Source organism: Sinocyclocheilus anshuiensis, unplaced genomic scaffold, assembly GCF_001515605.1.
Source record: "Sinocyclocheilus anshuiensis isolate Anshui unplaced genomic scaffold, SAMN03320099.WGS_v1.1 scaffold335, whole genome shotgun sequence".
NCBI lineage: Eukaryota > Metazoa > Chordata > Actinopteri > Cypriniformes > Cyprinidae > Sinocyclocheilus > Sinocyclocheilus anshuiensis.
The window spans coordinates 1,077,011-1,090,965 of NW_015548239.1; the positions used below are offsets into that span (position 1 = coordinate 1,077,011).

Below are 13,955 nucleotides of genomic sequence, written 5' to 3' on the forward strand. Positions count from 1 at the left end.
AAAGAGAAAGGAAAAACTGAAATCGCATCATATGACCCCTTTAAAAGTTCGACTCGTCGGAGTCAGGCTTTAACAACAGCACAAATTGTGTGCATCGCGTTGAGATTCTTTGCGAGTGGCACTTTCCTGTACACTATTGGGGATGCGGAGAACTTGGCCAAAAGACACGGGACAGGATTGTGGAACACCATTTTTGAGAACAAAAACAGAAAAGAAAAAAAAAAAGGACAAGGCAAATATGGTTTTCCATGGCTTGTATTAGTTGTTGTGACAAAAAAATAAAATAAAATTAGGGGTCATCTTTTGCCTGCAAAGACAGATATTGTTATGCAAGGTCAACACACAAACAAACAAACAAAAAAAAAAATAATAATAATAATAATAGAATTAGAAAGACAAACTGATATGCAACACTGTCCACCTCTGTATCACTTCTCTGTGCAGACTCCTGCAACTCATATTGCTGTCAAAAATAGAAAGTACTTATATACATATATATATATATATATATATTTATATATATATTACAAGTCCGCTTAATGCACATGCTTGAAAGACAAACTGATATGCAACACTGTCCACCTCTGTATCACTCCTCTGTGCAGACTCCTGCAACTCATATTGCTGTCAAAAATAGAAAGTACTTTAGTGTGTATTATATAGTGTGTTTTTATGTGTAGTTATGCACTTACAGGTACTTCCTCCAAAGGACACTCATCCGAGAGGGTCTCTTCACTGTCCTGTGCAATGAAAATAAATGGCATGACAAAGTGATACACTGTCTTCACTATTGATATTTCACTATTGAAAAAAAAATAAATAAATTACAAGTCCACTTACTGCACATGCTTCAGCCACCACTTGCATGGGAACATGTAAAAGTGTGGGTGTTTTATGTAAAACTGCACAAAGAGAGAAAAAACGGTTTAATTACAATGAGGTAGACAGGAAAAGAAACAACAACATTTCTTCAACAGTGGGTTTAACTGCCTTCCTTTCATGTCAATGCAATTCAGCACTACTCAAGATCTACCAGTTTAAATGAGTGTAGCTGACATTTGGATTACACCAAATGCAAGGTAGCTACCAATTATTTTACAGTAGCCTATACAAAAATAATTAAAAGCCTCTTTACCAGTAATGAAGGTGCTGCTACTACTGCTTCCTGTCTGTGGGTCTAAGGAAGAGCTGCCCCCAGGGATGCCCTGAACATTGGGTCGGTTCGCATTTAATCCAAGGGCCAGCTCTTCTGCCGGGGTGAATTGCACAGTCTTTTTAAAAAAAGACTAAGAACAACATATGTAGTTAACATTACCATTAGAATATTCTTGTATTTCACTTTTACTTGTTCCGAAGTTCTAGTGGGTCCTGTGGTGGCTCTAATATAAAAGATTAAAGTAATTATGAACATTTTAAAATGTACATATACTGTAATAACTGATTAGAAACATCTAACACCATCACTACTTGCGCATTTAATTTGTCTGCTACTTTTTGCCAGCCCTCTCTCCTAGCTTTTGCAGCCTTTGAGGTGTTCCCTGGCGTTTTTATTAAATTTTGGAACTCGCCATAGCCCTCCATCAAGAGTTCTTGTTCTGCCGCCGAGAAAAAGTGGGCGCGCTCTTTGGCCATTGTGGGCAACCAATAATAGCGTTGCTGATCAGTGTTTCTACTATCGATACATATCCCCTTTTAAAAACAGTGCTTTCAAGTTCGTCTTCCTCCATTTCAAAACAAGCGTGTCTTCAAAATGTAAAGAAATGTTTGTATTGCTTCACTGGCCAACGAAGCGAACCAACCCCGTGACATCACACGCGGTGGTACTGCAAGATGGCGGCGCCCTTGCTCCAAAAGCTATAACAAAACAACCTTTTTTCTTTAAAATGGTTACATTAATCATGTTTGTTATATATTTTTTTATTATAAACGAGTATTGTTTCCGATCCGCACTTTACCCCAAACCAGCAGGTTCACGACTTCTTCAACCCCTAACTGCTCGGTCCCATTGCCGTATTGGCTCAAATGCATAGGCAATTACACTTATTATGGACTCAACAGTGCTTTCAAGTTCGTCTTCCTCCATTTCAAAACAAGCGTGTCTTCAAAATGTAAAGAAATGTTTGTATTGCTTCACTGGCCAACGAAGCGAACCAACCCCGTGACATCACACGCGGTGGTACTGCAAGATGGCGGCGCCCTTGCTCCAAAAGCTATAACAAAACAACCTTTTTTCTTTAAAATGGTTACATTAATCATGTTTTTTATATATTTTTTTATTAAAATGAAAGTTATTTTCCTGAATAATGTAAACTTGACTGACTGCTTCATTTCCACTTTAAGGCATGAAGCCATTATTTTCAAAGGGGAAAAAATTTAAATGTCATTTTGATTATCAAAGATGAGTTTTAAGGGATAAAATTAGCAACTGCAGTGGAACTCTAGAATGTTTTTATCATTTTTCTTAACATAGTTCTAAAAAGAAAACTTATAAAGAATTTGAATTCCTGAAATTAATGTTCCTAAAAATCATTGTAAATAACTTAACAGTTTGAATAACTTATAAGTTATTTAACTTCAACTTGATAAAATTCCAATTGGTCTTCAATCCGTAAAGTTGAATTAATTTATGGTTTGTTTCAAATACTAAGCATTACAATATAACACTTGCTACATGAAATACATGTACACAACTGACACTTCGCAAAGACCTGCCTCCCTTAGTTATTGTTGCTATGTTCGACAAGCCATGGCCTCTCACGCCACACACCATGTTCTCACACAGTGAAAAATACATAGCGGAGCAAAAAGGACACTGACAATGAGCCGACAGACAAGACACAGCAAAGTCTCAGCTTTCCAATTTTGTCATTTTTTAAGAAGTTCAAACAATAAATACCGTTTTGTGGTAATAAAAGTGTCTTTAAAGTGTCGTGACAGATCACTGTAGCGCCTCTGTTCAAGCGGCATGTGAACCGATCATCTCTTCCTCTTTACTAGTTATAGCATGAAATAAGCATGAATGAACATCAGAAGGTATCTTGTACACACCATTTTTCACGTTTAAGTCCGCCTACTCTCCTGGCTGGTTTGTTTATCGGACAAAATGACAGATTCGGCGTTATGACTGGTCAGACTGCCTGTCAATTAAACTTCCGGCGACGGGTCAATTAATCTGAAGTGACAATGTTAACAGTGATTGTCATAATTATGCATAACATGGCATTTAAAATTCAGTAACAACTCTACAAACAGAATTTAACTAGAGACCTCATTCTTAATGTTGATTTTTTTCATCTGCAAATCTTCAAGAACTGACAAGAACTTCTTAAGACAATATTTGAGAACTTTTTTTTTTTGCACTTAGGAACATTCTTACGAACTTAGTTATTGCAAAATGTCTTGACAATTTTCATCAAGTCGGCCCCTGATAGTCTTGATGATAACTGCTTATAAAATTCATCTCAGGTAGCCACGAAAAAACTGAAGACTTGTTCATATGAGGAAAGCAATTAAAATGTCTGAACTGGACAGATGGTAACAGCTGGCCTTCATGCTTGATAACATAAATCAAGTCCTGCTACATTCATACATCAATGTCTGTGAGCGGCACTGCTGATCCAGCTTGCCTGTTTGACACAAACGCACTCAGCATGTTACCACATATGTCCTCAGCACATTTCCACATGGCTATTCTTCCACTGGATTCTGATTCCAAGAGGTGCCTATTTTAGCTATTTAGTTTCATCATCAGAACACATTGACAACACATTAGTTTGTTTGAAGGGAAAAGAAAATTTAAATAGAAATAAAGGCTGAAATCAACACTTATGGAAATCCCACACCTGCAGCTATTCTACTTGTTGCCATTAGATCCTCACAAGCAGGTCCTGCGATATCGGGTAACTGCTCGAGCAAACGGATCGGATATAAAGATTAAGTAGAACGGCGTGGTTAATCGATTGCTGAGAGATACCAGTCGTTCACTCACCTTCCTGTACCGCCTGGAAGGGGTTGTTGGGCTCGATAAGTTTGATAGAATGGGTAATCCTCTCGCTCTGGAGGATGTCGTCATTCAAACTCAGGTCTGAAATGGCAAGCTGAAAAACCTCGTCGTCCCGTATGGCGTTCTGTTCAAAAATAGCTCCTGTTGGATGAAACAGAATGTCCGTTATTAATACATCATTCTCATTGCCTCTCAAGCCATTTCACAGTCATTCCAAACTTTCATAACCATTTCAGGGGTAAAAATGAAGGGAATGCAGATTCATCATGTAGGGCAAACTGTTAAAACTATATTATACTCATTCAGGTTATCGAGAACGCAGCATATAGCCATCAGATACAATTTACAGCAACTTCCTCACCTGTCAATAGCCAACGGCATTTCAGGAGTGAGTTCAGCACCATGGAGAGCGCAAGTGCTGGAAGCGCTGTAAATATTCTACACGCATCCCTAATTTGTCAAGGGCATTTTGCAGTGTGTGGAAACACAGTGGGTTATAAGCCTACAGGAAGATCTTTTAAGTCAAGGGGATCTTCTACGTGACAAGGTGCATCCATGGCAAATATGAGCTGTTTTTATATGTTGCTGGAGTTTGGTGTGTACTTGAAAAGTCATAAAAAGTGGACAGGTCATACAAAATATCCTAGACATATGAATGAAATGGAAAAAATTAATGAAGTAAGGTATTATGCTTATATTGCACAGCTACTTAAAAAATAAATAAACAACTGATATGAAGTATTGACTTGAGAAGTATTGACTAGATTAGCTTCCACAAATGAAAACAATCGGCTTAGCAACAAGACATCCACTGATGCAATATTACAATGTTAATTAAAAAACTATTCATTTGAAATCCAGATGTTTCGAATTGCAAGATGCTACCAAAGTTGCACTGATATGAAAAGAGAGAGACAGGAAATTACACAAGAGGGCTATGGCCATTGGTGAAATATCCCGATTAGAGGTCATTATACAAAAATATTTTACTCTTCTATGCCACGTTTGACCTATTAGATTCAGGTATTCCAGTGGACCATGTACTAAGCTGGGGAATTTTTTAATTCAGCTGTTTATGGATTAATCCTAGACATAATATTGCACAGAGCGATTTAAATGTTGACTTCACATGACTGAGTAACCCATAAAGTGCTGTTTCACTAACAAGTCCTTGACACTTGGAAATACAGCCCAGTATTAAATCAGAATGTGTCTGGACGCAATCAATAAGGCTGATTTGCACAGGACTATAAACAGTGACCCACTGATGATATGACATATTGAGATCAAGGTGACAGTGATAAAATGCACAGAGCAGCCAGCTTGAAGTGCCAAAGGTGTAGGAGAAGCAAATAAGGCTTTATTTATTTACATGCACAGTTAGCCTTTAACAAACAGCCGCTGAGGCATCATGCAGTGCACTGAGGCAACAAAAGTGCGCTCGTTTTAATCACTTCGCCAACATGCGCAGGTCAAAGACAAACAAGGATGTTTAAGGTTATAAAAAGGAGAAATCTTTTCAAAATCTAGTTTGAAACACGTTCACAAAGTTCTTATAGAGCAAGCAATCTTTGTATCCATTCTGGTTTTACACATTTTCTTTAAGAACCTTTATACCATTTGCTACAAAATTAGTTTGATTTCATTATTCTAATGATTCATGCGGTGTACCCAAGAAAAAAAAAATGCTAAAATACGTTTCTTACACATTAAATTCAAGTCTAAAAGGGTCTAAAAGAGACCTCTACGTTTTATGGTTGTCTTGTCACATGAGAACAAAATGGCTTCCTGCATGTCTGTTATGCCACACAGACTTTGTTTGGCAGAAAAACGTTTTTCAAATATGAATAATATTTAAAAACAAAGTATATTCAGGGTTAGATTAGGCCAAATTATTTCAACATTTCTTTTTTCCAAAAAAATACACCACACAACTAGAAGATTATTATCCACTACCTCGCTTAGTTGGGGACGCTTGACTGATTGCACAGAATCATCAATGAACTGACTTCAGCATTATTGACAAACTATTTTCCTGTTTGACACTGTAAAGCTGCTTTGACAATCAGTATTGTATAAAGCGCTATACAAATAAAGGTGACTTGACTTGACTTGATTTACCTAAACCCACTAACACCCAGGGAAAATATATAATCTATACCAATGATAAACATTTAAATCAGATCATTTAGACCGAATAGTGAAACAATAAAAACCTGAGAAGAATGATTAATGTAGACTAACTGGTAACTAATAAGTCAGAGCATGAGATAACAGCAATAAAGGTTAATTCAGTTAAAGTGTGAATTTGTCTTATAAAAGTGTCTACGCTTCAATGTTTGGGACTTAATATCATCCTTCTTTGCAACTAAGCTTCAAATCCGATTTTGAGTGATCCTGGTGATGAGGAGAACAGTCAAGCGCACAGGATGATGGAGAACATCCACTGCATACAAAAGAGAGGTTCCTACCAACAGAAGAGCACCAGATTTATAACGCTTCATGCATAACACATCAGAATACGACACGAAACAATTTTGTTTAGCCTATTACGATCACATTTCTCAAAGTAACATATTTTGGGGTGCATGAGTCAACATTCTGAAGTCAGCCAGCAAACCAATTTCGTTCCCAGGATAAGTTACCGGAGAGGACGGAATGCAGTATACTGACACAAGGCTGCCAAGCTCGCTAATACAAACGACTGATCAAACAAAAGCGTCTGAGAAAAATCTTATACGCCAGGAAGACAGCAGCGCAAGCTGAAGTTCAGTTAGGAAAAGCCACGCTGGCACGAGAAGAGACTTGTGGCGCGCTCAGTACCTCAATGAACGAAATTAAAATTTCCGTCACGTTCAACAGAAAGTTCAGGTTTAAGGCTGGGGAGGGGTGGACTGGAGTTAACCCTGAAACAGACTGAGAATATACGTCTCGTTTTGCTTATACGTGTATCTAAAATCACTCGTGGACCCTACGCGTTCAGCACCACCTGAAATGCACTTTGTGGACCTGTTTGCTAATGTTTCCCGGCAAGTTAAAGCCGTTTATCAAATGTCAAACAGTTCAGGGGAGCGAATACGCCTTCTATCAACTCTAATCTGCACGCTTCCGACTTTAAAATACAATGCACTGAAGAAAGCCATCCGTGATTCAGCGCGTCTGTCCGAGACCGTGCTTACCGATGTGAATAATGGAGTCCGCGCGAGCTGAGCGGCACTGCAGGATCCATAAGGAGAGGCTGATCACGAGCAACTCCATCTCCAGTTCTCGCCCCGGTGTATCATCCACGCGTCTACGTCGTTTCAAAAATCCAGTTCCAGAGAGAAAAAGAGCGTCCGCGAGAACGACCACTGTGGAGGAGATCAAGGATGCGTCACTTCTATCTTTCTCCGAGATCTATTAAAATTGAAAGTGAGAGAAGATGTTGGCTGGAAAAAAAGAACCTCTCAAGGGAAGGAAAGCAGAAAAGGAGGGGTAGGAGAGCAAGGGAAACGACGGGGGTACCACGGTCAGAGGCAAAGCAACGGGTCCGTGCGCTTCAGCTCTCAGTGTGGTTTGGATACTGCTAACTGCAGCGCAGAGAGAGACCTCTCTCACTCTCTCTCTCTCTCTCTCTCTTTCTCACTCACTCACTCTCACTCATAGCTAGCAGTCTTTCGCGTTTCGCTCCACGTGATCGAAGAATCGAAAGATCGGAACGGTACGGTAAAAACCTAGGAGAAATTAAATCTGCGCGCACCGGAGAGAGTCCCCAGAGCGGAGTGGCGGCGGGAGGTCTAGCTCAGCCCTGAGAGCGTGAAGTTCGGGCCGAGCACCGGGAAGGAGAAATCTCTTCAAACATTCGATACTAAGCTATGTTTTTCAATTGAGAGGCTGGTTTTGAACTCAGGGCTGTTGCTGATACGGACGGTTCAGATTTACCACAGAAGTTCGCCGCGCCGATATAGCGACTCCAGAAGTGAGAAGAGCGACCGCGAAGAGTGACCTCCGTTTCTCGGTGGATATTTTGCCCGGTAACGTTAGTGTCTATAGACCCCGCTAGCACCCTGAGAAAGAAAAGAAACGGAGTCTGTAGCAACCGCGGAACGAAGGAAAACAAGTGGGTGTTTGAGACTGAATGACTGTTACTGACTAACGTCGAATCTATACTATGGCGTATGGGACTCGTGTCACGTTTTTTGTAGAAATGTTCCTGAATACTTTTCTGACATTTTTCTCTAAGTAGTATGGAAAGTGATAACCTTAACCTTACAATTAACGGATATTTCTTGAGACGACACTAACAGAAATATCTCTTAATTGTTTGGTGAAGGCTATCAGGTCGTCAGCTCGGATCAGTCGGACGTGGACAGCGCCACAGCGCCCCTCTGGTCAATCGGAAGAACTGCCTGTCGCGAGGCGTTCTGAGAACTCTACAGATTAGAGATTAGCCTAGTTCTGCTTCATAAAATGAGCAGAATGTAAACTTTTGAATGCAGTGAATGTATTATAAATTCATTGACTTGTTTTTTGCCAAATGTTTATTTACTTTTCATTTCAGTTTCGTTTCCACAGGTAAACGTTAATCATTTAAAAAAATATTTTTCATTAATTAAAATCTTAATATTAGTTCATTTTGCTTCACATGAAATACCATATTAGCTAAGTGAAAGAAAATGATCATTAACAAAACAAATCTTAACATTTTCACTCTCACAGATTTAATCTTCAATGTGCTGAATCCATCATATAAAAATGCGATATGATGAAAGGAATGGGAACTAAAGGAACTTTTTTTTTTTTTTGCATAATATATAATAATATCATTTCAATTCATCCCTCTTTTTTATAATGTAAGTAACCATGGCAAATACATGTCATATGTGTTAACATGGAATTAATGTGATAGAATCCCTTACTAACCATATATCCAGTCTTTAAACTTCATTGTAATGACAGTGTGATGGCAGTAACTTTTGCATGATGTTCTCGTAAGCATGCTGAGAAGAAAGGTAACTTCCTTATTTACATGGAGATGAGCAGGTCTTGAATCAGCAGAAGGACATCAGCTCATCTCCTTTTTGTTATCTACACACATTTGTCAAATCTGATGACAAAAACAAGACCTGCTACATCTTTACCTGACAACGGCTGGGTGACTACCTCTGTTGATGTACTGGAAACAAGCGCGGGAATTACGTCAGTGTGGAAAAATCTGGATAAAACGTTTGTCCCACTGCAAAATAACAATTTTCATGTGAAATACATACAAATTTGGGGTCAGTAAGATCGGTAAAGATGCATTAAATTGGTCAAAAGTGACAGTAAAGACATTTATAATGTTATAAAAGATTTCTATTTCAAATAAATGCTGTTCCTTTGAACTTTCAAAGAATCCTGAAAAAAAAAAAAAATTATAAAAATGATTTGTGGGATATTCAGAGTATTCCGAGCATCATACTTGGCCAAGTGACTGTTTTCAAAATTGATAATAAGAAATGTTTCTTGAGCTCCAAATCAGAATATCAGAATGATTTCTGAAGGATCATGTGACATGAAGACTGGAGTAACGGCTGCTGAAAATTCAGTTTTTTGCATCACAGTAATAAATCGCATTTTTTTTTAAATATAAAAAAATAGATGGCACTGTTTATTCCTAAATGCTTTACACAATCCTGATTTTTGCTGTGGAATGTCAAAAGTTTCTGTGGTAATCACAAAGCAACAAAAGCAGTCGATTGAGTTTAACTTGTATTGAATCTGGAACATTCCTTTAACAGCTTTTCAACCCAATGTAGAAAATCAGTCTCTCTCTCTCTCTCTCTCTCTCTCTCTCTCTCTCTCTTAATCTAATCAGCACCTAATGCTTGTGCAGGTGGATATGTGGTTGTAATCTGAACTAATGATAATGAATAGCTTGCCTGACTTCACTGAAGCATGTGGTAAGTACTGAATCTGAATCAGCACTGCTCATAGTTAAAGTGACCCCCCCATCCTCAAGCCTGTAGGTTGGATTAGTGTGCTAATCTCTGTTTGGGCTCTGCAGGCTACATAATCCAGTTAGACTCTGGGTGTTAACGTAACAAGATAGAACAGCTCGTGTCACAACTTATTTGGTGAATACTAGACTCATGCCTCAGGGCCTCGGAAGAGGGGATGGAGAAAAGGGCAAAGAGCAGAGACCAGTTAAAAATACACCAAAAGACTTTTATGAATTAGTTAAATTCCAAATTTAGATGTGTGAAATGTTATGTTAATGATCCAAAGGAATATGATCATTGTAAATACTGAGAGAATGAACAGCTTAAGCTGCGGTCATGTTTACCGTTGTTAGGCAAAATCACGCAATCAGATTTTCACTTGAGGGTGAAAGATTTCCCCACACATATTTCACGACCAGTTCAAGTTGGTCACACCACATTGACCCACAGAAAGCTGCTGCATGTGAAAGTAACTTCTGTGTGAGCAGTGCTTCATACTGACAATAGACAACAGACCTTTTTTGAGCGGATTCTGACTGGTTGTCAGTGTTTTTTGAACAAATATTACTTGGAAAATGATTCCAACAATCTCAATGTCATTCCCCTGTGCCAATCATTATAGTTGTGGTGTGAACTAAATTTGGAATAATTTTCAAAACTATACATTTACTGTTATCATTGTAGTTATCGTCCTTGGTGTGAATGGGCCTTTAGACTGGACACGTTAAATTTATAAAGCACAAAACCACAATTTCAGATCACTCACCAGCCACATCTGTTTCTTCACCCTCTCAGATGTATGTGAAACCAGGCATACTCTCCTTCAAGCAGTTCAAAATCAACCTGAAGGATGTAAGAATCGTTAAGATGATCAAACCATGACAATCAGACGGCATCAAAAGGACAACAAGGGCAACTAGACCAGTCTTAGAAGCTTAGATCAACACCTCAGATTCATACCCAATACAAGGGACGTGAGAAAACAAGCTGCGAGGATGAAAAGAAACTGAGAATATAGAGGAGATGAGGGGCTGTCCTACCACTTGTCAGAGATTTTATGAGCCGTGACGTACATAATTAAAGCCGATCAAAGGGAAGCAGACATGTTTGGTGCCCCCAAGCTCCCCTCCAGCTGTAGCCTCATTAGTGGACTACCAATATGAGAGGATGAAAATATTACAGTGCATATTACCATCCATTACACAAATACACAAGGTTCTTAAACAGTACAATAAACAGTCACAAAATGCTAATTAAAATTGAATTTCAGTCAGATGGTGGCTAAATTTTAACATCTGGAGTCCTATTTGGGGCGAAGACATCACTTGCGGTCAGAGAGAACAGAAAATCAAAACAGTGGAACACAGATTACTGCAAATTACAAAGAACACAACAACAAAAACACCAGCATTGCTTAATATAACCTTCTGCAACAATGTGGCCAAACAATGAATTCACCCCATTGAATTCATTGTCCGAACCACTGATTATGTTAATTATATGCTTGACAACATTTGTTTAATTAAGCTCATTATTTTTACCATCTCATCACGCAATCTGTAAAATAACACCACATTTCCTGGTTTCACATGAGTAAAAAAACATCTTTAAGTAAAGAAACAGTTTAAATAAGCTTCAAATTAATACACTGTGATAAGATTCTAACTCACAGATAAGTGTCATTGATGGCCATTATTTGATTTCAGTTAGACTGGAAATGGAAATGGAAATGAATAGCAAGCCCATGCCTACTACAAGTCGCACTGGATAAAAGCAACTGCTAAATGACAAATTAGTAATTAGTAACGGGGGTAAGCAACCGACAACCAAGATTAAGTCATTCCAAACGCACTTGAGTTCTGTGGAGTCTGTTTAACAGGAAGCCCGTCAGCTCTTGTTAGGATACTAACCGCACCAGCACAGTGGTTCATCCATGAACGAGGCGAGCCGGTGGAGTGCGTGAGCAGAGCGGAAATTGTTGTCTCATGTGCTCCAGTCAATGACCGTTCAGCACTCGAGCAGCTGTTCGAAAAAGAACGCATAGTTCCTCTTTGTCTCTTCTTCAAACGGTGGTGTGAAGTTGTTATTTAGATGAAGAGAGTCTGTCATTTCAAGCTCTCAAGGTTTTCTGGAGAGAGTAAATAAGACCTGGCATTTGAATAGATCAAACATGCATGAACACCCGCCGCCAGGTACCAGGGCCATTTTTCCAAATGATATGTTAAGAATTTATTTATTCCAGCAAATGAGTGCTGCCGTGTGCATCCAAAAGTCTTGACGCACAAAAGCTGCAAACAACCATTAATTATCATGAAGGTGAACTTTTCAGAAACAATGTCAGAATCTTTATTCATTCTTTGAATGTCTCTGTCTGAAGCTACTCTGAATGCCTTTCCCTCTATCTCACTATAATGTGCCATGTTCTTAGTCTCTGAAGCACATACTGTAAGTTTCATATTGTACTGGAGTGCTACAACTAGTAACTAAATTACTAAAACTCAAGTTTCAACTCAACATTCTCAATTACTACTACAACAAAGAAGAACAAAAATAAATGTAAATAGAAAGATAGAAGTGCATCATTCACAAGAGAAAAATGGGCCAAAATCATCCATGGACAGCTCACATGAATAGAATACTGTATTTTATATGTATATCTGTTTGAAAACTTACATTATATGTTCTGTCATATTTAGATGGAGGAGATGAAAAATTAGATGGTTAAACAAAATGTTTTAAATTGAGATGCTCTGGTTGTAAAAGATGAATTGAGACGCAACTGTTCATTAAACTGAACAGAAAGTGTTCCAGAACAGAAAACAATTATTATTCTAACTCTTAAATGCATACAGTATTTCTGTCCTTCAGATTTTTTTTATTTCTTTTTTTTGATAGCTTCTTTAGAAAACAATGGAGTCTTAAATGAAATTTGTGAAAGCACACAAAGAGATACAAATCAATGGCAACGTCATTATTTTGGATTTGTGGTGCAGTGATTTTGGTGTGGAAACCATAAACACTCAATATTACAAAAAGGTTTGCAAAAAAAGGATCAAAAGCCATAAACAAACAGCACAAGTGAGGCAATGTTTTGTCCACTCATGTTTTCACCTTCAGTTTGATTTCACTGCAGAATAGTGCGGATAGATGAGTTCATGTGAGGCACCAAACACATCATTTGGAAGTAGCAGCAGCCAACCTTAAAACCCTCCCTGTCAGAAATGAAGTGCGTGCAGAGCACACAGAGGTGGCTCGCCTGTACTGTCAGAGTCCGTAACAGAATCTGACAGAGATCAGATTCATGCCCATCTGTCCTTATGAAACTGAACCCATACTCATAGCCAGTGCTTTTTCTTCCTTAAAGGAACATATATAGTCTCCACAGACACAGGAGGATAATCATTGGACGAATTATCGTTCATTTTCCACCAAAATTACATCCAATTAATTAAAATTAGCTCTTCTAATAGCTCAGTGAAGCTTTGAGAGTTTCTTTGACTAATTTCTAATGTCTAATGTAAGAGACTAATTAGTCATCTCAGTCTGGGACGAAGCCCGGCCTGCAGCTAAACACAAGCACATCAATAGGTCAAACTGAAATGGACCAGTGCTTTGACAGTAAGTGTATAAGTAAGCAGTATTAATTAATTTTTCGGCCTTTGATTTAGCTTATTTTGGTAATTTTTCTTATTTCTTTTTTTTTGGTCAGCCAACTTGAGAAAAATTACATGAAATATAAATCAAAATACAAAAACATGAAAAAAGTTCACACTGCATTTTTGAGTGGGCTAACTTAAGAACACAGCTACTTAAGACTATTACTCAAAAGTTTTTATATATATTTTACAATATATTTTTTAATAATCAATAATTCCAACACATACTAGGGCTGCATGATTATGACAAAAATCATAATTGTCGAATATTCCCTTAAAATTGTAATTGCGATTATTAATTACGATGATCACAATTTACATTTAATGATGTTTATA

The 13,955-nt window shown here is 38.1% G+C and overlaps 1 protein-coding gene across 3 annotated transcripts in view; it reads right to left on the reverse strand.

Moving 5' to 3' along the window:
- The window catches only part of LOC107654854 (glutamate receptor ionotropic, delta-1-like), a 281,413-nt gene extending 273,873 nt beyond the window's left edge, over nt 1–7,540 (reverse strand). For all 3 annotated transcript variants that reach the window (XM_016442136.1, XM_016442137.1, XM_016442138.1), the window contains exons 1-2: nt 7,183–7,540; nt 3,989–4,144 (exon numbers count right to left, since the gene is read on the reverse strand). In XM_016442136.1, the coding sequence (XP_016297622.1) occupies nt 3,989–4,144; nt 7,183–7,261 (235 nt within the window). In that variant the 5' untranslated portion in view covers nt 7,262–7,540. The remainder of the gene's footprint in view (nt 1–3,988; nt 4,145–7,182) is intronic.
- Between the last annotated feature and the right edge of the window lie 6,415 nt (nt 7,541–13,955).